Raw genomic sequence first — 22882 nt, 5'->3', positions numbered from 1 at the left:
TTTATACTTCTATTCAAAGAAGTATGTATTATTAAGATTTAATAAATTTTTTTATTGTGCAATATTCTGTTTAAAATCAAGGAAATTTTAATTTAATATTTTAATATAAAATTTTATATTTCTGCCTACAGAAAAAAAATTAGATTACAATCTAAATCTTATCATGAAGGAACCCGTTAAAACTTACGGGGATTAAGATCACGCTGATCCAAATTGTAGACGTAAGGACAGTTATCGCTCTTGTTAGGTATACCATCTCCGTCGATGTCGTCATCGCATTCATCGCCCATGCCGTCATGATCGCCGTCGTTCTGTCCGGGATTCGCCACGTCCGGACAATTGTCCTTGTCATCCTGGACACCATCCCTGTCGCGATCCGAATTGGTATCGCAAACATCCCCAACGCCATCGCCGTCGATATCATTTTGGTCAGCATTGCTAATATTAGGACAATTGTCGCAGATATCGCCGATGCCGTCCGCATCGATGTCGCGCTGATTTGAATTCTTTAAGTTGATACAGTTGTCTTGATTATTGGGTATACCTGAACAATATCCCTTTATTAGTTACATCATTTATTGTCAACAATTTCAACTAGTAATTTTTTAAAATGATGAAAAAATGTGTGAAAATTTTTAATTCAAAATAAAATAGAATAATAATATTTGAGGTTTTAAGAATAAATCTAATATAGTAATAAAAAATATCTATGAGCCTCCATGAAATTGGTACGTAAACTAATTTATACACCAACATTTGTAAAGATTCACATAATCGTGTATATGTGTGTGTGTTGCTTGTATTCTTTTTTAAAAATTTACCATCGTTATCCAAATCGTTATCACACGCGTCACCTTCGCCATCGTCGTCAATGTCCTCCTGATTAAAATTCCAATTCATCGGGCAATTATCACAGGCATCACCGACTTTGTCGTTATCGCTGTCGAGCTGGTTTGAATTATAAATGAGCCAACAGTTATCGGTGAGATTCAATACGCCGTCATTGTCAGCGTCATCGTCGCAAGCGTTACCGATACCATCACCGTCGGCATCCTCCTGGCCACTGTTCGGTACCGTCTTACAATTGTCAGCGTAACAACGACGGTCGTGGCAATTAAGACTACTATCGGGGATACCGTCGTTGTCGCTGTCAGGACCACAAAAATATCCATTTCCGGTCCAACCAACATGACACTACAAAAGATTTTGATTAAAAGAGACGAATTTTAATCAGTAAAATTAGATAATAAAATAGGGATTGTAGTTACAATTTATTATAATTATAAACATTTAAAGAGAATCGCAAAGATGACAGCTCTATTTTTTATTAATTTTTTAAAATATTAATATCCAAATTCATTCCACTAATTGTAAGCTCATATTTTTATTTATATTTTCCGTTTTCGTTGGATGATAAGTACACAATAGAGACGCTTACCTTGCATGTGAATTCGTTGGCATACATGGCGATGCAATAGGCATTGACATCACAGACTGTTATCAAACCTGGGCAGACACCTTTCTGAACATGACATCCTGTCGTTCGATTTCCAACGTAACCACTTCTGCACGGACCGCATCTGAAGGATCCCTTCAGGAACAGAAAGTAATATATTTGAAACATAGAACAAAATGGATTTTAACTTATTAAACATCCAGCAAATAAACCGACTTTATTTATCGTCATTTTAACATCAAAATGACAACAAATAATGCTAACTTGTTTGCTGAATAAACATCTCACCTCCGTGTTAATACACTCCGAATAGGGATCGCATCCGCCGTTGTTGGTCTCGCACTCGTTTATGTCCTGGCAGATTTGTTTTCGCGTCCTGGCCATTTCGACACCGACGCCTTCCGTCATCGGCCCCGTGTAACCTGTCGGGCAACGGTCGCATCTGTATCCAGGATGGAGATTCATGCACCGTACTCCGGGGTGACAGGGTCGTGCCAGCTCGCATTCATTCGCATCGAGACACACCGTGCCGTTACCCACATATCCCGATGGACATGGGCCGCATCTACATCACATATGAGATTGACAAGAATCATAAAGCACAGGATACGTATATTCCACCACATTCTACTTGATTCGAAAAAATATAGAACGTACAATATATAAAACATGAAAAATAATTAAGCTAACTAGTAAGCAGACGTGAAAATTTTTATATCATTTTATATCAAATTTGTTTATATTAAATTTTACGAATTTGTTTGATTGCGTAATTTTGAGAAGACAAATTTCTTAAACAAGCTTTCATAATTTTTATAGAAAGAATTTATTTCAGTAAAAATTATATATAGGATTTGAAGAAAATATGCTTGTGAAACGTTTACTTGAAATACGGTGGACTGTAAATAGGATGGCATTTAACTTCCGGATGACAGGGATGACGGTCGCAAGGGTTTCTTATCCTGTCGCATCTTTCGCCATCGCCGATGTATCCGTTTGGACATCTGTCGCATCTGAACAGAATTATATTTAAATTACGACAAAGATTCTCGTGAAACATTCTATTTGTTGTCATCTTTAATTTGTCTTATGTCTATTTCTACTACACAGATTAAGTTTAATCTTGATTCAACTTATTTTTTATCTTTTTTTAATTCTAATTCTACAATTAGAAAAGGATAAACAGTAAATTACAAATAGAGATTAAAGTTAATCTATACTTTTATCTTATTCCATTACAGATTTAAATGATTGTTAGAGACTTAGTGATGTTTTTCTTGCCTGTAGCCATAATCGTTATCATCGTAACACCGCACTCCCAAGAAGCATGGCCGTTGGAGGCAGGTGATGGGATTGATTTTGACGCAGATCCGTCCGTTTCCGGAGTAACCACGTAGACAGGGGCCGCACTGGGGTCCGCTCGGTGTGTTACGGCAATCGACGCCGGGATAGCACGGAGAGTTATGATCGCACGTGGATGGCGGCGGTGTTGGCACTACGGAATTACCGGGCTCGAATGACGAGTGAATTGCCAATTTTCGGGGAATTTTCGACAGCCGGTCTTCCATACGCGCCGTGCACACCGTCGAGCGGGCCCGGCGCGGGCCCAGAAAATTATGCAACGACCCAGCGTGTCGTACGTGCACGTGCAAGTGATGTACTTAAAGAGATTGACTTAAAATCGACGTCGCGGATCCTGCGCATTCTTAATCTCCTTAGAGTAAAGACAGTGTAACAATGGGATAACCATTACATTATTATTGTATTTGCAAGCGTCCATCTTAATTTTTAATTTAATAAATTAATCATTTTCTGATATATTGAAATATTTATCTGAAGAAGAGAGACGAGAGGAAGCAAGTAAAATTTGTCTCGATTACATTGCAACAGGATCTTTATATATTTTTTTATATAAAAAAATTGTAAATTTGTAATTGAAGAACAATTAACTCGGAAATATTAACGACGTTTGATCTTTGCAAAAAGATTGCGTTTTAAATGATTAAATGAAAGCTTCCGCTAGCTGCCCACATATCGAAAGAGATTGCGCAACGCAAGAATATAAGAGTCACAACAAAGTTGAATTTTTCTAACAACAGGCATTTATTGCGTTGAAAGATTGCTTAATACAAACTCGTATAAATAGATAGTCTCCGCTGACAACTGTCACGTACAGATTAACCCTTCGAGGGTGTGAAGGACGACGCGCGTGAGATAAATTAATTAGATTCATTCAACTGTGGCATTACGATGCAGTTTTGACTAACTTTTAAATTAAAAGAACTTATTATTTTCGAGCACGTGTCCTTTCAATACGACGGAACGTCACTCACCGGGGGGTGTACGACACGCCGAACAATTTTCAATCAAATGGCGAAGATGTTGGGTTTCCATCCTCTATAAAACGAAACGATAAGTCGTAAGTCTTTCAAAAATTGCACACATTTTTTTTATAATTGAATAATAACGATTTTTTTTTGTCAAAATGTTTTAATAATTAAACTTTATGTAATTTATAAATTAAAAAATGAAATATAAGAATTTACAAATTTTTATGTTTATTTTAATTTGAAATTATTATGAAAGCATTAATTTAAGATTCAAGGATATTAATTCACACATAATGAAAGAATTGCTTTATTACTTGATCGCTTAACTTACATTTAGTTCCAACTCCCTCCCGAGTTTCCTGGTAGCGTTGATTAATTCGTTCAAGGTTTTCACGATTTGATCATCGGTCTGGCAGACTGGAAAACACTTCCCGTGAGAACACATTAATTGACTTAATTTAATATCCGTTTATCTCACCTACCTTTCTCATCCAGACTTTGGATTCCGATGTCGCCTCTCCTAGGTACTCTTTTGCCGGATGATTCATCTGAATTAGGTATGTCTGTTGGATAAGGGTACGCATTCTGACCCAAATTACCGGGATACGGACTTCGGCCAGGTCGTTTAGGATTGTTGAAAGATTCGGATCTAACAGGTGACCCAACAGACTCGTTTGATATTAAGGGAGGATTTGTGTTAAAATTATATGATCTTGATTCATATAATCCAGATTGTTTGCCATAACCGTACGGATCCGATTTATCGAGCTTCGAACCTGATTGTTTGAATTTACCAGATTTAGCATGTTTTTTAGGGCGAGATATCAGAGGTTGTGAAGGACGAGATCCATATGGATAATCAAGATTGTCCGTTTCACCAGATGAAGAAAACGGATCGGAAGAGTCATATGAATCGGGTTTGCTTTTGCCTTTTGGATGTCCTGAGTAATCTTTTTTCGTAAGTCGATTGCTATCACTCGAATGATCTTGATGTTTCTTATTGGAAGATTTCTTATGATCCCAGGAAAACTTTGAATTACTGGAAGACCATTGACCCTTATTATTCGATTCCCATCCATTAATTTCATCACTTGTTTCGTCAAGTCGATCGATAGATTTATTTTGATAGTCTTCCTCAGAATCCATAGGTTGTGTCTTCGGCGTATCGATTTCGAATACTGAAGGTTGCTTCATTTCAGATAGGTTGTCAGGACATTGCTCTTTCCTCAGCACATCAGTGATGGTTGCAGCCTGATACACTTTTGTTCGCCATTTTCGTTCTTTGAACTAAAAGAATTTTATAACATGTTTATAAATGAATAAATATTACTGTTAATCAAATAAATTTTAATTAAACGAATTAGTAGATAATACAATAGAATTCCGTTTATTTACAGTATCTATACAAGCAAGTTTGCTTAAGTCCAAATCTGAACTCGTAGTTGAGTTCCTATTATCTGAACTACGGCGTCGTAGTTGTAGTAATAGGAGCCCGATATGCTCGATTTCAATTTTCTGAACGTCAGCTTCTATTATTGGAACTAGTAAATTGGCAGAGAGTTAGTGAACCCCCGTTATCTAAATCATCGGTTATTGAAACATTGTTTCCCCGATGTTCGAATAAATAGAGTTCAATTGTAATATATCAAGAAAATTATAATTATTAAGAGAAAAATTAACAATATTTTAAATACTATTTAAAATTTCTATCAAAATCAATATGGCAATTCAAAGAATCGTTTTGATTTTAGTAGTAAAAGACATTCAAAGAATTGAATCGAGAATTGAAAATAATCGTAGAGTTATAATTGCATAAAGTCAGAATGTAATATCACTAGTGGCAGAAATAGGGCGCGAATAATTCATTGAAACGAATTCAATTCATCCGAGTAGTCAGGGATCGTTGTGCCTGAGTTGGGTAAGCCAACCAGGTGCATGTAACAGAAGCAACTAGCTTAGGTCTTGTCAACCATATTTGGAAAGACGTCGTCCCACGTTTATGGACGTCACAAATAACACGTAAAAGAATAATAAGAAACTGCTATACGATCGTGAATGAAGAAAGCGACAGCAATTAAAAAATAATATCAGACAAACTTAAGTATACGAAAACAAGCGGGAATTTTTTTTTTTATTTAAAAAGCAACTTCGGATAATGTATTAACGTTTTTTTTTGTATTTTTAATTCCTCGGCAAGCATAAAAAAAGCGTGAATTGTCTTAACTAACATATGTGATAATATATATTCAAGATTTATCTAAATTAAAAACTTTATGAAAAATATTTTGTGAAAGATAAAAACTTACTACTTCCACGTATCCTTCTAGTGGGTCCATTTTCGCAGATATGTGGCGGAAAGTTATCTTGAACGGTATAGAACCCTCGTAATTACAATCGATGTACACATCCACGCGAGGATTAGGCTGCGCCTGATGCACCAGTAAAATCAGACTCTTCGGAGGAGTGTTCACTGAGAGGCTGTCCACTTTCACATGTGATGTGCTTCGTCTACCCGTATCATCGAGACTCTCAAGTATAACTGAAACGACAAACATTAAATAAATTAAAATAATGATAACGCAGAAATTTAAAAGATCGTGATTCAGGCAAATCTTGGCTCACCGCGTTTTGTTTGTCGATCGCTTATGAGCACTAATTTTGTTTTTCCCAGATATTTCACAGATAATAGAGTCTCCAATGGGCTACTGGAAGATCTTCTCTTATCCTTAAAGTTAGATATTGCGATAACGAATTCATCATCGAACCAAGCATCCTGCAGGCTTGTAGTTAGAGCTGTTGTAAAACGGCAGAATACAAAAAAGATAGAGTAATTAAAAATAATCCTGCATTTATATAATAAAAAGCTTAATTGTTAATTAATAGAAAATTGTATTTTATTTATTCTGTTTAATATACATTTAAAGATATAATATAAAGAATTCTGCGAAAGAATACAAGAGTTGAGTGACCAAGAGTTGATCAATGCACTTAACCGTGAAGACGTCTCACGTATCACCGATCTCACGTTACTACCGGGTTTCTTGTCGCATCGCGCCGCGAATGGTCTTCAACATTATAGTCTAAGAAAGGCGAAGAAAGTAACGGAAGAAATATTTTATTTTCGCAAGATGGAAACGCGAATCGGAGTTAACATGATCATTGCTAATTCGTCAATATGGAATTATCCCTCATAAACATTTGTCACTTTCCTTATAATCAAAACCTTTACCTTCGTTAGATATGATGTTACCATCGACGGCATAGATAACCAGCAGCCCAAGAATCAACAAAATCGGGACCCGCATACTGATGCGACCCCGATACACTCTGCGCGAATATTCGGTATCGATCGTGGATTTCCAAAAATTAACAAATGCAACCCAAATTTCCTGCAATCCCCTCAGTGCCACTCTCTCGTCTTGGAATCGTGATGCAATAAATTCTGACGGATACAATGGCACGCGCGCGGATGCAGAAGACACGGCCGCCGACTGAAGCGCGGATACGGACTGTCCGCGACTTTATACTTCGCCCACGAATACGGCTTTACAAACGAGATTTTGTATTTACTACCTGCGTCTGAGTATATGTAACGAGTAGAGAAAACACTGATGAATTAAGATAAATTAAGATAATTATAATCATTTTATTATTTTAAAAAGACTGCAAATTGTAATTGCATTTCTAAAAGAAAAACGATAGAAGAGCGACAGGCTGTTTGAGATTTAAAATTAATCTTGTAAACACACAGACAATAAAAAGAGAATAATGAAATAAAAATTGCAAATAAAAATCTTTACGTTCGAATATAATTTATATTTAAATTGGACAATCGAAAAAGAACGGTTGGAAAAATTAATTTATTTGTGAAGATTTTATCTCAAAAATATTATTTATTTAAATGTATATATTCATTTTTTGTGAAATTTACATTTTATTACATTATTGGATGCATTTTAATTTTTATTAAATCAATTCTGCAATTCAAAATGGACAGTGGAGTAAGCAATATTATTGCCGTATGATCTGGCTGAATGATTAATGGTATCGTCAATACATTACTCCGACATTATTGTATGCATCCGCCCACAAGGTGTTTTTAACGATATGAAATAATCATAGCGGAAAGGTGTGTCAGAGCCGGCGCTAATATAAATTAACGCTTCCTTCTACGGTGACACGAGGAATTTCTCGGCGAAATCGATTAATATGCAATACTCATTCGCACATTAGCATTGCGTGCTTTTTTTTGGAATGCACCTGTACCTGTAAAACTATCATCACATCGCAATATTTATAGACAAGTCACTATAAGGAAATTCTGTAGGAAGGTAGCCAGCTTTCTGCGTTCGTAATTTCTTCTTATTGATATATTAACCTTTTTTTATAGCTAAAAAAAACTACTCCAACTCTCGGAGAGAGTTTCTGTGACAGGAGTTTAGGTCTTTTCGATGCGACGGACCTTGCAACATGTATGTAACAATATCGCTGGTGTGCCAGTTACATGTGGGAAGTGGTCCCACCTACACATCCACACCAGTTTCAAACCGTAGACACGTTGCAGCCTAGTTTCCTCCATGGTGATATACACGGTGTCTCCAAAAAAATTTGCCAATCTTTCATTCAAAATTTAATCTTCGAATTCGAAGATAAAAAATAGTGAGCGCATAAGCAACATCCTTAACTCTAACAACGTTAAATACATGAATATTTTGCAAATTAGATATTTATGACTTATACAAATTTTCAAAGAACATACAAAAGTCAACATTTGTTGTTAAGGATAAAAATAATCCTTAACAACAAATTTTGTAAAAAGTTATCATTTTGACTGTTCATGACAACAAAATAAAGTCATTTTAATTTTCTCTTAATTTGATATATTTTTTGGATTTATTATAAATTTCTATGTATTTCTTTTAATACTTTTTCATATTTCATTCGATATTTTGTCATATTTGACTGATTGGTGATGTTTCTAATTTACAAATAGATTGATTTGTTGTACCACAAAGGAGTTTGAAAATTTATGGGCGGAAGATTATGGCTCTTAACCGATTTCAACACGTCATGCCATTTTTCGTTCACGTGATACACGTGCCGTAGCGAACACGCGGAACGAAAGGGATCGCTTCGGTCTCTGCCGTCATTTCGTCTTCGTCATTATCTACGTTTCAACCGTATTGGATGCTGACCGAGACTTAGCGTGGCCGCACTGTACAATGCGATCAATTTTCCATCCTAATTGACCGACATTACAGATGTGCGGGTTGAGTCTAATGTATATAACTAGCCTGTTATATAGAGTCAGACTTCGAAGTCAGTACGAAGTCACGCAGATTTAACTCAATTTAAATTAAGCTGACGAACGTTACAGAGATGCATCTGCAGATTCCGGGAAAGAGACGCTGACTCCCTTACCTGTTATAGACCGAAATACATCATTACGTGTATCATATTACGTTACCCGATCACGCAGGAATAATAATCTGAATATTACACGCGTGTCACAAATTACAATTTTCCTTTTTTTATTTATGGAAAATATATAGACAGAAACACAATAGATTGAGTGCTTATCCTTTAAAAGTTTTTAAGTAATGAAACAGGATTGCGCGATGCAAACACACACATTTTGTTCGATATCTTTTTCCTTCTTATAAAAATATACGGAACATAAACGGTATATAAATAGCTTACGTAACTTGTTTGCACAACCTTGTGTCGCGAAAGTATATACATATATAAAAAAAAGAAAGAACACATACTCGAAGAAGCATTCATGGTTGCATTTGCAACGTTTGCTTATATCGAAACAAATACATATAAAAACTTAGTCTAGAATCTTCTTTTAAAAGTTCTTATCTAACTTGAAAATAAATATATCTAGAAACAAATGAATACATAGTTCACTTAGGAAAATCTCTGTTTTTTCGTCGCGTTTCTTCAACTTCGTCAGAGGATCTTCTTCTTCCATCGCGATTTAATTTGATCGATCACAGTCGCTTTCACATCTCGCCTAATCTCATCATACATCTAGAGTGAGATGAGAACTTTTGAACAGCTCTGCGTACACGATAGTTTCCGGACAATATCTGCACGTGAATGCACCGTCATGTAAGATGCAGTTTGCAGCATTTGACAGCACTACTGCTGAAACTTATTTTCGTAAAAGAACGCAGATATTTAAGCTAACATCGTTGATTTAAACGCATCTATTCGAGCCGATGAACATCGCATTCATTGACAATCGAGAAGTTTGATGGATAGGGACAGCGGCGTGACCCGGGTCTCGATGGTGGCTGTACGCATCGGCGCCTAGAACGAAAATAGAAATTTTCGTGGAACTTGGAACTGCCGAAGTCTTAAATCTCGTTTAATCGACTGTCTTGAAGCTTGAATGTTTTTCTTAAACGTTGAACATTCAATATTGTTTTTTGTAATTGCGGTTATCATATAATAGAATTTTCTTCATTTCTTCAAGAAAATATCGATGTGTAATTACTCTTCTATTAATCGCATGGAAACATGCAAGATGTGAAGTGGGGGGGGGGGGGATTTACTTATCAATTAGTAGAGAAAAATATCTAATTATCGAGATAACAAATTACCATTACGATCATGCGATGAACGTCTGTTATATGAAGTTGGAGGGTTAAAAAAAATCGGCAATGTTATTACGAAAATGGTGAAAATGGAATCTCTGGCGTATGCGACAACAGGAAGTTCCACAGTTGTGTTGACGAGCTTCAGAAGAGGATGGGACTGAAGCTGTGTCTAGAAATACAGGCAACAACCAACTTGAATGTATGAGTAGAAAAAAATGAAAGTGTTAATGTGACTTTTCAATTTTTAGCAAACAAGAGCCATGGAAATATGCTTCTTTTTTAATGCGGTATAGATTTACTTTTGTCTTCATAAGATGTTAAAATATCTCTTGCAATTGTATGGATAAACGTAGCATTAACAACATGTAGAGCGCGAATTGATGTGACAATTACACGAATTCGTCCTGAATCAAATTCTATTTCACGCTTAAAATGATGCTTAAAATGAATTTGATTTAATGGCTGTAAGATCGTTATATATGCATGTCAATTTAAATTTTTTATGCAAAACTTTGTCGATAAAATAATTTATGATTTTATATGAGATGTCAAGTTAATGATGTCTCAGACTAAAAGCTTCATTGAATTGAATAAAATTTACAGCGTCATAACGTTCGAGATAGATAATACTTACTTTATTTCTTTGACGAATATTGAAGATACCGTAGATGATGGGATTCATGCTAGAGTTGGTGCACGCGAAGAAGAAAAGGGCTCTCTGAATGCGTTCGTCGACTTTGAGGGCTGATGATCGATCAATCCAATACCTGTTTGCACGCGTTTGCCGATAAAGATCACAGAATTTAATAGCGAGATTTTTAATATAGGAGATGTTATTTTCCTTTTTGTAAGATAGAATTTGCGTACCTATAGCCGTGAACGTCAGTCACGTCAAAGTCGTACATTATGTACATCAATCATTGATCTTTTTTATATACTATTATTTACATAATCTGGCGATACTATCAACTTTTTGAAATGCGTATGTTATTATTATATATCGCGATTGATTTTTTAGTTGACGAGAAAAATTTTAGAAATTAAGAGTAATCATAGACTCACCAAACGCTCATCACGTAGTAAGGACTCCAACAGATAATGAAGACAGCGATAATGGTTATCGTCATTTTTAAAGTGCGTACTCGCGCTCGGCTTAGAAAACTGCATGAGGAGCGACGTATTCTATCTACAAAGAATACCTGTTTAGTATATCGCATCATTTATTTATTACTATACGTTTATTAGATAGTATCTCTTATTAAATTTGTATTTGTTAAATAAATCAGAAATACAAATACGAGAAAAAGTTTGGTAATAGCAAAATGTATTTTGTTTAGCGAATTGGTGTGTGCAATATTTAGAATATTATCAAACATAATAATAGTAATCAATCTATGATGATAATTATTAAATATTTAGACAAGTAAAATTAGTTAATTTTTTATTACATTAGCCGAATATTCGATTGAATTTATTTCATTTAACATTAAATAACTATTACTTAAATAACTAGATTCTTTTTTAGTGCACGCGCTTCAAATAATTTTGAGCGTGCAATATGAATAATTCTTATAGAGCGATAAATTACATTCAACCATACCTTCACTTCTCTCCCTGGATCTACGGCAGATCTCCATGAAAATACTGGTGTAAGTATAGAATATTACAATAAGGGGACACCAATACATCACTACCATACCGAACAAACTGTAGAAAACTTCGTGCACGTACGATGGGAAGATATTGAATGTTATACATTGCGTATAACAAGTGTAATTTGGATGCGTCTCAAGATGGAACACCAACATCTACAAGAAACGAAATTTAGCGCTAATCACGAAGCGAAGTGGCATTTTATGCAATTTGAATAAAAATTAATGCACCTGTGGCATGGAACAAAGTATAGAGCCAATCCACGCAAGCATCAGCAATATCTTCCCTCTCCTGTGAACATCTAGTATTTGGAGAGGTCGCATCACGGCGTAATATCTAGAAGATGAAGTTACATGTGTAGTCTTATCCAAAACGTGCGATTATTCTAAACACCGCAAATCGTGTTAATGTATTCCGCGGCAGAAATATCCCGAATATATCATAGATATCCTATTGACATTGCGTTATTAAATTGTTTTTATTGTTATATATTAATGATACTGATGTAATTTGGACATTCTGCTGTATGGGATACAACGTTCAATGGATTGGAACTAATAATGAATTTAATTGGATGCACTCACAATCAGTGCTCATTAGTGCATATATATTAAACCTATATTACTATTGCATTGTACATAATTGCCGATTAAAGATGTGTCTTTGACAAATATAAAAACGAGTTAAACCGTGAAATCTTCCACACATTTTGTTGTACTATTAAATAAAATATATATTTTATAATTCGAAATATTTACATTTTACTTTTATAATTAGATTAAATCAGTGTACAACTTTTAGGCTTTAATATGCAGTGCGTACTAAAAGTGTCGCAGAATAAACGCGATTTATGGTTATTGTTGTGCTGACCTGTCTATACTTATGCAGATTATTACAAAGGATGAAAGATACAGGCCGAATGTCCTGAAGAAAGCCATTATGCGACACATCGCGTCTCCTGCTTCCCAGGATACCGTGCTCGCCCATCCGATTTCGAATGGCATCATCAGGAATGTCACCTGGACAATGACAAGATGCAACATATCTCATGTTTGCTACATTGAAGCGCAAATCGCGAACGGTATGATTACTTTATCGCAAGTTATTTGCGCTCGCAGCGTTATACTTACAAAGAGGTCAGCGATCGACAAGTGCATTACGAGATTCTGTATCCGGGATTTGGACTTTCGTTTTTTTATTATGGTCAGCACGGAAATATTTCCAATGGCCGATATCACCATTAGGATGCTGTAAGTGATGATCGTCACCAAGTGGCCGTCATTGAAACGCAATTCGATTGGCAGTTCTGCGTGAATAGTGCCATTGCACTTGAAGCTCTCTTCGTCCTCGGCCTCGTCTAATTGCATTACGTTCCCCATATCATTGAAGATTAAATTGTCAATCATCTGAAACTGTCACGATCTTGTTAAAGATATATCTTTCGCAATCATGTATTTTCTCGATTTGCGGATTTTAATTGCGGAATTACTTCAAAAGTTTTTCCTTATCTGAAAGTTTATAGAATAATAAAAAGAAATGTTAGAGGATACGATTCGTTGTGGTGATGTGAATTCGAGATTTCATGCTCACACTTTTAGCTTGGAAAGTTTGGGAAATAAAATCCGAATAATATATATATCTAAAGAGAATGAAATAATACGTAATTATTCAAACAGATACACGTATCATGACGAACGTTTGCCAGATCGTATTTGTTTGTATTTAGTGATTTGGCCTTTAAATGTAATACATAGATAACATCAAAGAATTGCATTACAAAGTGATCTGCGATTCAAAGCTTGGATAACTAATCGCGATTGAAGAAAAAAAATGAGATTAAAACATAAAAAAAAGATCTTTTAAACTTTTATTTTTTATTTATCTACTATATTAAATGCAAAACGCAAAATGATTTTGCTGTAAAAATCATTTAGCTTCTCAAATTAATTTCCTATTATTTTTAAAAAAATATTTATATATGAAGAGATATTTAAAAAAAGAAAATATAAAATAGTTTTCAGACAGAATATGTTTTTTATGAGGTGTTTATATTGTTTTGAGTCTTACGAGAAAAGGGATGGAATCGCCTTCACGTTGCAGAGCTTCGGGTTGAATGATCGCATAAATCCTGAATTACATTGTAAATCAGCCGAAGAGAGCGTGCCGAGTGCAAAATAATATATTTCGAAGCGACATTCGTCGATCGCGATCTACTTGTAATTGTGTCGCCCCTGTGTGCTAGTGATAACGAACCCTCATTGTGCGGGGTATGTTATAATACTGATTCGTTTTACTTCTCGAGTTCTTGTTGACATACAGAAGCTTCGGCGCAGGTCCGAGCGACGTAGGTGTTGAAGCCCAGGCTCGAATGCTTGTTTCTACCAATGTAGTTTAATTTTAATCTTGATCTAATTATCCAAGCAGAACAATAAGTCATTATGATGTCAAAATAACTCCAAAACGATTAAAAGTTATTTTTCAATCATTTTCGATTTATTTTCACATTATCATGACTTGTTGCTCTGCTTGGATTAACTCTTCATTTTTTTCTAATTCTAAGAAATAAAAAAGACTGAAAAGTAAGTTGAACCGAGATTAAAATTAATCTACATTGATTGAAACGGGCATTAGTCTGCTATTTTTGGTAACTGTTTACGAACTGTTATATTCTTTGAGAACTGGTCAAAATCGCACTTGGTTGTTCATTAAGAAGAAAAAATGAGATAAAATAAAAGAAAGATATTAGAAAGAAAGCAACTCATATATCTTATTGCATTGCTGCAGTTTTGATATTAAATCATCAATATGGATCGCGTTCCAAAGTACCAAATCCGCCTTATATCATTTAACATGCGCAGAAATACGGAACTAAACTTCGGCCTCGAGGCACAAAGTGCATCGGGGGGGAAAACACGTTAAGATATCATTAACAAGTTGTTTTTCTTCAATTAATTGCTGTAATAAACTTCGTTTAATCGTGGTGTTCGATTTTTTGGGGATTTAAGTGATATAAATGTGACGCTTGTTTTGGTAGAATTAATGCACTAACACTATATGCTTCAAGTAAATATAGGAAATAGGTTAAAAAATGTTATCAAATATAACATCATTTACACAAAGTCAAAATAAAATTGATGCAAAAAATTGTTGCTCGATTTTCAGCATATTTTCTGAAAATCGAGTAATTTTTCTACGACGCAGAATAATGTGCTGAATCAATATAGTACGAAATGTTCGATAAGAGATTTCAATACGTTAGGAGAAAATAATTTTTCTTCCTGGATGCCGATAATTATCGCGATCCTTTATCTGAATTCTCGTTATTTTCACAATATATATATTTTGTGCGAATGAGCGACATGGTTGATACGACGCTAACTGATCTGCCTTGATTTCGGTTCAAATATGATTTGCGCAATTTATTTCACAAAAAAAAAAAAATAAAAAATAGACTATTAAATGTTTTCGTCCAGGAACGCCTAGATTAGATTAGACTAGAGGCTTTGTTTACATGAGATTAAGTACAGCGTCAATCGTAATAAGCACGCGTTTTAGCTCTTATAACAATTATATCAGTAATTATATCAAATAATTTGCCAATTATATGAAGAAAGATATTTATAAATTTGTATCGGATTTTATATGACGTAAAAAGCGTAGAATATGATGCTATCGGAATGGAGTCGTTTATATCATTCAATTAAGAATCCTCCTTCGCATGAAGCTTCATATCGACGTATCGATATAATGTAATTCGTCGGGCAATAAAACCTGATTAATGTTTCGCGTATTTGGGACGCGTTGCGTAAAAGATATCAAATTATAAATTAGAAATATTTAAAAATTAAGAATTTATTTGTCGCAAAAGGAAAACTGAAGCGAATCGATACGAAGACGATTAATCATTTTTGAAATTAAAAAAAATTATTTTTTATATAAATATAATGTTTGTATAAGAAATAATTTGCTGTTATTTGTTTTCGAACAGTAAATAACTGCGACAAAATGTCAATGCCGACGACGTCTGTCTCTGTGACGATTTAGTTCCTAACAAGAAAGATGATAGATAACTACGACGTGAAGATAATACGATTTATGGTTGTACAGTTTTTCCTTCGGTTTCCCTTAGAAATATTTTCTAGTTTTTATTTGTATTTTCAATAAATATAAAAAATAAATATTATCTCTACACTCTTATTTTTTAAATAAAAATACATTAAGAAAAAATTGTATAAGAATAAATCGTATGTCTTTTTCGATGAGAAAAAATTTTCAAAATAATATTTATTCGACCAATTGCTTACTCGGTGCAATTTCGCAGCTTCGATATATGAACTTATTCTTGGCACTTCTTTATCCACTTCGTTCCCTTTCAAATTGTAAACTGCAATTTATAATTTTTAATAATTATAATTTTCCAATTGAGTTATTCATGTGAGATTTAATCGACGATGCAAAGTGTCGGTTAGCTTCAATCAGATTTTGATATTGAAAAAAATCTGAAACTCTGCTTTTAACAGCGAAATCCCATTGACTGTGCACCGTAGCTTCTTCGTGAAAATGTGAAAACTTCTGCCACGATTATCTCTTTCTTGCGAATAATCGCGGAATTTTCTAATCGCGCTGCTTCACCCTCGCGCGTGAACCTGTGGCAATCGCGAGCGCATTTTCCACGTGCATGGTCTCAATCCATTTTCTTGACTGAGATTATCGCATAAACGCTGACACACATCAGTTCGATAGAACAATCGAAAAAAATTCCGTATCGCGGCGAGACGAAAAAAAATTAAGAAGAAAAATAAAGAGGAAAAATAAAGAAGAAAATAAAGAGAAGGATTTATCGTCTACGTCGAAACGTATAGAAGGACGCGCCCCGTTGGATATCGCAAGTTTCGCATAACGCGGGGGAATGCGATTATATATGCGGATGCACGTGATCGACGACTGCTAAACAACGGAATTCGGCCAAGTAAGTATAATTAAGCGCGCGATGATTGACGCGGGACTGCCGATCCCGCGGAATGCTTGCGATTTACCCGCCGACGCGAACACTTAGGCCAGCGTCAAGGGTCAAATGTCAAATCTCCGCTGATAGAACTATAACGTGTCAGAGACAGTGATGTTGGTCGAGCACACAAACGGAAAGTGACCGGAGGGACGGAGAATTCGTGAAAGAGGCAGAGATCAATGTGAATGAATCGTACATATTTACTTGGAGAAACGAGTATATCTTTGGACATTTCATCATATATTGATGTTAATTAATGCTACTATTTCTCTATCACTTTCTAATGATGCTATGGAAAAAATATCTTCTGGATGGAACACAGTCATAAGACGTTATCATGACTTCATTTGTCACATATAAATAAGGTCATAATAATGTAACAATTTAAAATACTTAAATTTAACTTAAATTTAATACTTAAATTAAACTTTTAAAGAATTAAAATATTACTTCTGTAAAGTTTAAATTTTATAATGCATTCAGGTAGAATATAGAATTATAATAATATCATAAAAAATCATGACCTTATTATCATGACCTTATTTGTCATTTACAAGTTCTTTGTCACTTATAAATGACAAATGAAGTCACAATGATATTCTTATATGATGTTATTGTGACTTCTATGTCTATCTGGACTTATGTTATAAGATTTAAACTTTACAAAAGTGTATTTTAATATTTAATATTATACGTATATTCATTATAAATGACAAATAAGATCATGATGAATAACGTTCTTTGATTATTGTGACTTTTATATTCTACCTGAGTTTGCGTTATAAGATTTATATTTTATAAAAGTATATTTTAATATCTTTTGTTACAATTTAATTATGTTTTTAATTCTTTAAATTCTTTATATCAAGATACTGTTTTTTTTAGAGGAAAACTAAAGACAATTCCAAGAACAATAAGTTACGATGTTTAATGTCCAAACATTAAAATGAATCGGAAATGATAGAAAAATGACTTTTAACGATCATTTTGGAATCATCTTGATATCATAACTTACTGTTCTATTTGGAGGACTATTATAGTAGTATTGAAAAACTAAAAGAGCAACATTTATAACTTGATTCTAAATATTCTATTAGCTCCGGGATTTTTATCTTTTGCACATCTTGCTTTCCAAAGTAGCTTAGTATAAACATCCACGAAGTGTTAACAATCACAAAGATTAGCAAAATGTCACTATTTACAGGAAAATTTTGTACTAAACACTTTAATTATCAGTACATGAAGTGTACGTGCATATGAATAATGATAAGATAAAAAAGAAAAATAAAAATAATATGACGCAAACTAAAATTTAAAGTTAGAATTGAAATTGAACAGAGCATTTGCCATATGTAATGTAAATACATACATCATAAACAATTTTCTTCTTGTTGAAATGGAAGAAGAACTTGCTCTATCAATAAATCTCAAACCGTGAAACTCATTTAAAAATTTAAACATTGACTTACTATCTGATTTTATAAAGCAGAATTTGTTTGAACAAAATTAAATACTACTTTTCTACAATACTATCTATTTGCAAAAAATGCGTAGGATATTATAAGTTCTTAAGCAATTGTTATATAATTTATGACTAGGTATTTATTTATATGAACGCGCTGGTTTAAATATGGCATCAGTTTCCCTCTTCTTGTCACGTGATTAACTTTAGTTCACCATTTGTGGATTCACTACGATGGCGCTAAAAATTGCCTTCCAATAGAAACATTTTAGATTCTAGGGCGTGTTCAGTCGATTATGTATCTCGAAATGAGATGAAAATTACAAAAATTAGCAAATTCACTAGAATATTCATAATTTAATTGGTCAATATCTAGTGAATTATTCTTTTATAATTTTCACCTCGTATCAAGATACACAATTGATTCTCAGATTCCCACCCGAATGCTTCCCAGATGCTATCCTTGTTTAACATTCGATAAACAACAAGAAAATATTTTAATCTAAAAAATCCGATTTTATACCAATATCGATTAATCAGCATTAACTATCAACCGTAATTGGTCAATTCTACTAAACAGCAAATGTGATTGGTCAATTAACAGCCGATTAGTAACTGGCATTTTTCGTAAAAAAAAAACTTCGTAGAAAAAAACATGTCAATCAGATGATTTGTTAAAGCTGTACATTTTCCGCCAATTTGAAAAACGTGAATTCGAGAAAAACGTGTTTAAAGTTTTATTTTATAATAACTTTTTGTTAATAATATTTTGCAACTTAATTTAATTAGCGATTCCTGGCCTATAAGTCAATTTCTCCTCCTGTTTGAAGAACAAATGTTTTGCTGCATTTGAGCCCTTCTTCTTTCGATTCTTGCTTGTTTTGCGCATAATACCTTGATTTTTGATCGATGCAAAATTTAGTTTAACAAGTCATAAATTGTTTTACAATTTTGAATATTGCAAAATCTTTTTACAGGCATATTCTACACACTTAAGAGATGTAAAAACTGTAAAAAAAAAATCGATTTTTTTCACTCTCTAAAGAATAGAACCTCCTTAAGTAATGTCTTAAGTAATATCTTAAGTTAATGGCTGCAGCACAGGCTCTCGCATAATGCATAGCTCATAAGGGAATTAACCAATCGAAATCCTTCTTTTCTATGAAATGATAGGAAAAAAAAGATTCTGATTATTTGATTTGCTTATGCATTATGCGTTATGCATTATGCAAAAGTCTGTGCTGCGGCTTTTACGCGGCCCTGATTGGTTCGTGACATTTAAGACTGTACTTAAACAGTCTTAAATATAAGAATCGATTATGAATTAACACTGACTTAAGAATAAACAGTTGCAAGTTGTTTTTTTGAACGTAGTCTAAAAGCATAGATACAACATGAATTAAAGATTTTTAGCTGTTCGTGCATTTCAAAACATATTTCAGAAGTTTGTCTTGTTTAGTTATAGATATGTTCTTCTTAGCTGAAGTTCTTGAATGATTCATCTTTCTTCCTTTTCTTTCCATGTTGAAAAGAAAACGTGAAAAGATGAACCAATCAAAAAGTTCAATTAAAAAGAAGAGGCTTTATATTAAAACAGCATAGAACAGATTGAATAAATAAGAATAGGGTAAATTTTCTTGAATGAAAAAGAAATGAGAGTTTCTTCAATACTTAACATGATGGATCATATTATTAGATAAAATTGAAATGCATTGGAGAAAAATGAATGAGGGAGATTTATACTTACATCCGTTTTTTTATCAATCAACGCTCAAGCGCCGTCTGCATGAGAATCCGACCTTAATCGTAATCGTCGATCTAATGGAATATGCCAATCAGATGCAAGAAATCATTAATGAATATAAGTGTAGTATTAAATGTTCAATGCAAAATAGTTCATTGTAATTTTCGCACTTAAATTTGAAATAAGTGTAACCGAAAAAATTGAAAATAAGCGGAAGATTTGAAAATTATTGTAAATATTATTTCACTCAAAATTAAAGTAATGCATTCTAAATTAATAAAATGTAACTATATAGAATAAATAATATTTATATATGAATATAATAAAAGGAATTAATTCATCAAATAATTAATCTTCAATATTTTATTGACATAGATAAAATCATCAATCTCTTATTGTTCGATTTAGAAAGAAAAATTAAAATAAAGAATTTTACAGTCAAAAATTTTGCTGATAATAAACAATTCTATCGGTTGAATTAATTTAATTTACTAAGTTAATCTAATTTTTTTAAATAAAATCGTTTTGAAAATATGTAGTTTTTAATAAAATCGGATAATTTCATTAATGTGGAAACTCCACAATTTTTGGCGAAAATGGAGAAAACATCAATGAATTGATTTGAGTCAAATTTGGTTAATCAAGTTCATTTGGACAAGTTATGTCGCGCATGCGAATCCTCAATATTTCGGAAACGTTCAGCCCGCCATTCTGTCGTCCCATTTACCCCCTCCTTCTCCTCGTGACTTGGTTCAACTTGGTTACCATTCCGAGTCCCAGCCAGTTCGTGTTTGTTGCCCGTGAAGGATGCCTTCTGCCAACCCCAAACTAGAAAAACAGGCCTCTACGGAGACCGTGGATCCGTTACGCCAAGCGATCGTCGTAATCGAGCACAAGATACGGAATCTCGAGAAGCGTAAGGTAAATGCAACATCGCGGCCAAATCATAATTACAGACAAATGTCTATGTCTGTCAGTCGTGGCTTTCTCGCCGCGATCCGCCATGATCCTTCGACATGCCATGTGCTCGCGCCTCGATTTTTCAAGGGTACATGCAACGCGTTATGTCCACGTATCGCCGGATCGAGTATCAATCCGCAATCCTTTACAATGTATGGTCTAATAAATAATATTTCGAGCTTCCGGACACGCCAACTTATCATCGCCAACCTTATATCATGGCGGTGTACAGTCTACGTGTACACGAAACTTTTCTTTATGCACGACGCGCTTTTTAACGCCTTTGGCGGGACGCGACGCTGGCACGTACCCGATAATAACGTCTGCTGACGATTTATTTACGTTAGAGTCTTGCTGCGCCATAGGGTGTTCCCGCGATCGACGTTCGGCGTTTCCCGGTTTCCAGTTTTAGTTTGTTAGCGGTAAATGTCGACGCTGCTTTGTCGTGCATTTCGTCATGCTTTCGCGGAATATTTCTAAACGTTTGATCTTTTAGAACAAGAGCATAAACTTTGATGTTATCTAAACTTTTGTTATATCTTACATTATGTTCTAACTGATTTATAACCATGCTTGGTTTTGATGTAAACACAATGGATCTTTTTTTATTCTTGCACTAAGCTGCACTAAAACTTTTTTCTTGCTTCAGCCAAATCAAATGTATATCTGTTTCACTTTAAGTTTTAAAAGTATATATTAATTACAGAATTTTAAAAGTATATATTAAAAAAGTGTATAATTACAAAAAACAGTATATTAATTACAGAAAACAGTATAAATATAATGCTTATTTTACAATTTATAATATAATGTTGAATGTAATTAATTGTCTCTCTTTTTTTTCTTTTTATCTTTCTCTTTTTATTTTTCTCATTTTCTCTCAAAAGAAATCAAACAAATCTATAAAATGTATTCTTTAAATTTAGGGGAGGCTCGAATCATATAGAGATTTGCAAAAAAATGGAAGAGAATTAAATTCAGACCAAAAAACAGCGGTGGCGAAATATGATGAAGTGCTTCAAACACTAGAGATTACACGGGACTTGTATAAGCAAATCGTTAATATTGCTAATGATGCGGTTAAACAGCAGAAGAAATTGGCACGGAAAGAGGCTGTTGAGCGTATGCAACAAGACATTGCAAAAGTATAATTCAAAATAAAGTTATTACATTAGTAATTATATATTGTTATATTGTATAAGTTATTATATATTGTTACATACAATTAAATTATTATACAATTATACAATTAAATTATTATACAATTATACAATTAAATTATTATACATTCTTATATATATTATGTAAGATGTAATTTTAAGAAAATATGATCTCGGTTGTAGGTAAAGGAAGTGCTACTTGCTCAGCATGTCCTAATAAGCATAAATACTGATTCTGTTAGAGACGATTTCTTTCATGGAAAGAACGGGGCTATAAAACTGACGGAAGAGGAATTCAAGTATCTAGACAATTTATATAATGAGATAGTGATAAAGAATCAGCGTGAAGAAGGTGATCTGACATTTGTTCAGCAAGCACAAAAAGTGGCGGAGCATTATGTTGCGATTGTTGATGGAAAGCAACGTGAAGTTATTGGCACTACTTATAATAAATTGAAAGAGATAATTGCAAAAATTAATCAGTGCGGCTATTTCGATCAA

General features: G+C 33.8%; 3 protein-coding genes across 6 annotated transcripts in view; 1 reads left to right on the top strand and 2 right to left on the bottom strand.

Annotated features, from left to right (window-relative positions):
• The window catches only part of LOC108686885 (cartilage oligomeric matrix protein), a 9026-nt gene extending 1763 nt beyond the window's left edge, over positions 1–7263 (bottom strand). Inside the window, exons 1-12 of the mRNA XM_018192385.1 lie at positions 7016–7263; positions 6409–6579; positions 6093–6325; positions 4269–5073; positions 4118–4203; positions 3790–3853; positions 2738–2951; positions 2341–2469; positions 1745–2021; positions 1439–1591; positions 822–1194; positions 188–544 (exon numbers count right to left, since the gene is read on the bottom strand). Coding sequence (XP_018047874.1) covers positions 188–544; positions 822–1194; positions 1439–1591; positions 1745–2021; positions 2341–2469; positions 2738–2951; positions 3790–3853; positions 4118–4203; positions 4269–5073; positions 6093–6325; positions 6409–6579; positions 7016–7091 — 2938 coding nt within the window. The 5' untranslated portion in view covers positions 7092–7263. The remainder of the gene's footprint in view (positions 1–187; positions 545–821; positions 1195–1438; positions 1592–1744; positions 2022–2340; positions 2470–2737; positions 2952–3789; positions 3854–4117; positions 4204–4268; positions 5074–6092; positions 6326–6408; positions 6580–7015) is intronic.
• Positions 7264–9293: 2030 nt separating this feature from the next.
• On the bottom strand, positions 9294–17007 carry LOC108686875 (gonadotropin-releasing hormone II receptor-like). Of its 4 annotated transcripts, XM_018192372.1 has the most exons (10): positions 16352–17007; positions 14115–14425; positions 13178–13459; positions 12918–13066; positions 12278–12383; positions 11995–12202; positions 11457–11580; positions 11029–11161; positions 10398–10563; positions 9294–10104 (listed from the first exon to the last, which is right to left on the bottom strand). In XM_018192372.1, exons 3-10 carry the CDS (start codon positions 13451–13453, stop codon positions 9992–9994), a joined length of 1275 nt encoding a protein of 424 aa, XP_018047861.1. In that variant the 5' UTR covers positions 13454–13459; positions 14115–14425; positions 16352–17007; the 3' UTR covers positions 9294–9991. The 4 variants fall into 4 exon arrangements, with proteins under 4 accessions (XP_018047861.1, XP_018047860.1, XP_018047862.1 ...); XM_018192371.1 differs by lacking the exon at positions 14115–14425; XM_018192373.1 differs by lacking the exon at positions 14115–14425 and having other exon boundaries at positions 13178–13453.
• Positions 17008–21054: 4047 nt separating this feature from the next.
• LOC108687059 (caprin homolog) overlaps positions 21055–22882 on the top strand; it is a 3952-nt gene continuing 2124 nt past the window's right edge. Inside the window, exons 1-3 of the mRNA XM_018192669.1 lie at positions 21055–21182; positions 22148–22366; positions 22565–22882. The exon at positions 22565–22882 is cut by the window's right edge and continues 1 nt beyond it. Coding sequence (XP_018048158.1) covers positions 21069–21182; positions 22148–22366; positions 22565–22882 — 651 coding nt within the window. The 5' untranslated portion in view covers positions 21055–21068. The remainder of the gene's footprint in view (positions 21183–22147; positions 22367–22564) is intronic.

The sequence above is a fragment of the Atta colombica genome, unplaced genomic scaffold, assembly GCF_001594045.1.
Source record: "Atta colombica isolate Treedump-2 unplaced genomic scaffold, Acol1.0 scaffold198, whole genome shotgun sequence".
NCBI classification, from domain to species: domain Eukaryota; kingdom Metazoa; phylum Arthropoda; class Insecta; order Hymenoptera; family Formicidae; genus Atta; species Atta colombica.
Note: the sequence above shows the minus strand (reverse complement) of the source record. Positions and strands in the feature narration are given on the sequence as shown.

What these genes read in the sequence shown, in the direction of transcription:
- LOC108686875 (XM_018192372.1), bottom strand. Translation starts at nt 13,453, where the DNA reads ATGATTGACAATTTAATCTTCAATGATATGGGGAACGTAATGCAATTA. An exon ending in TACTTTGTTCCATGCCACAG is followed by an intron (nt 12,203 to 12,277) that starts GTGCATTAATTT and finishes CGTTTCTTGTAG; the next exon opens with ATGTTGGTGTTCCATCTTGA. An exon ending in ATCCAGGGAGAGAAGTGAAG is followed by an intron (nt 11,581 to 11,994) that starts GTATGGTTGAAT and finishes TATTCTTTGTAG; the next exon opens with ATAGAATACGTCGCTCCTCA.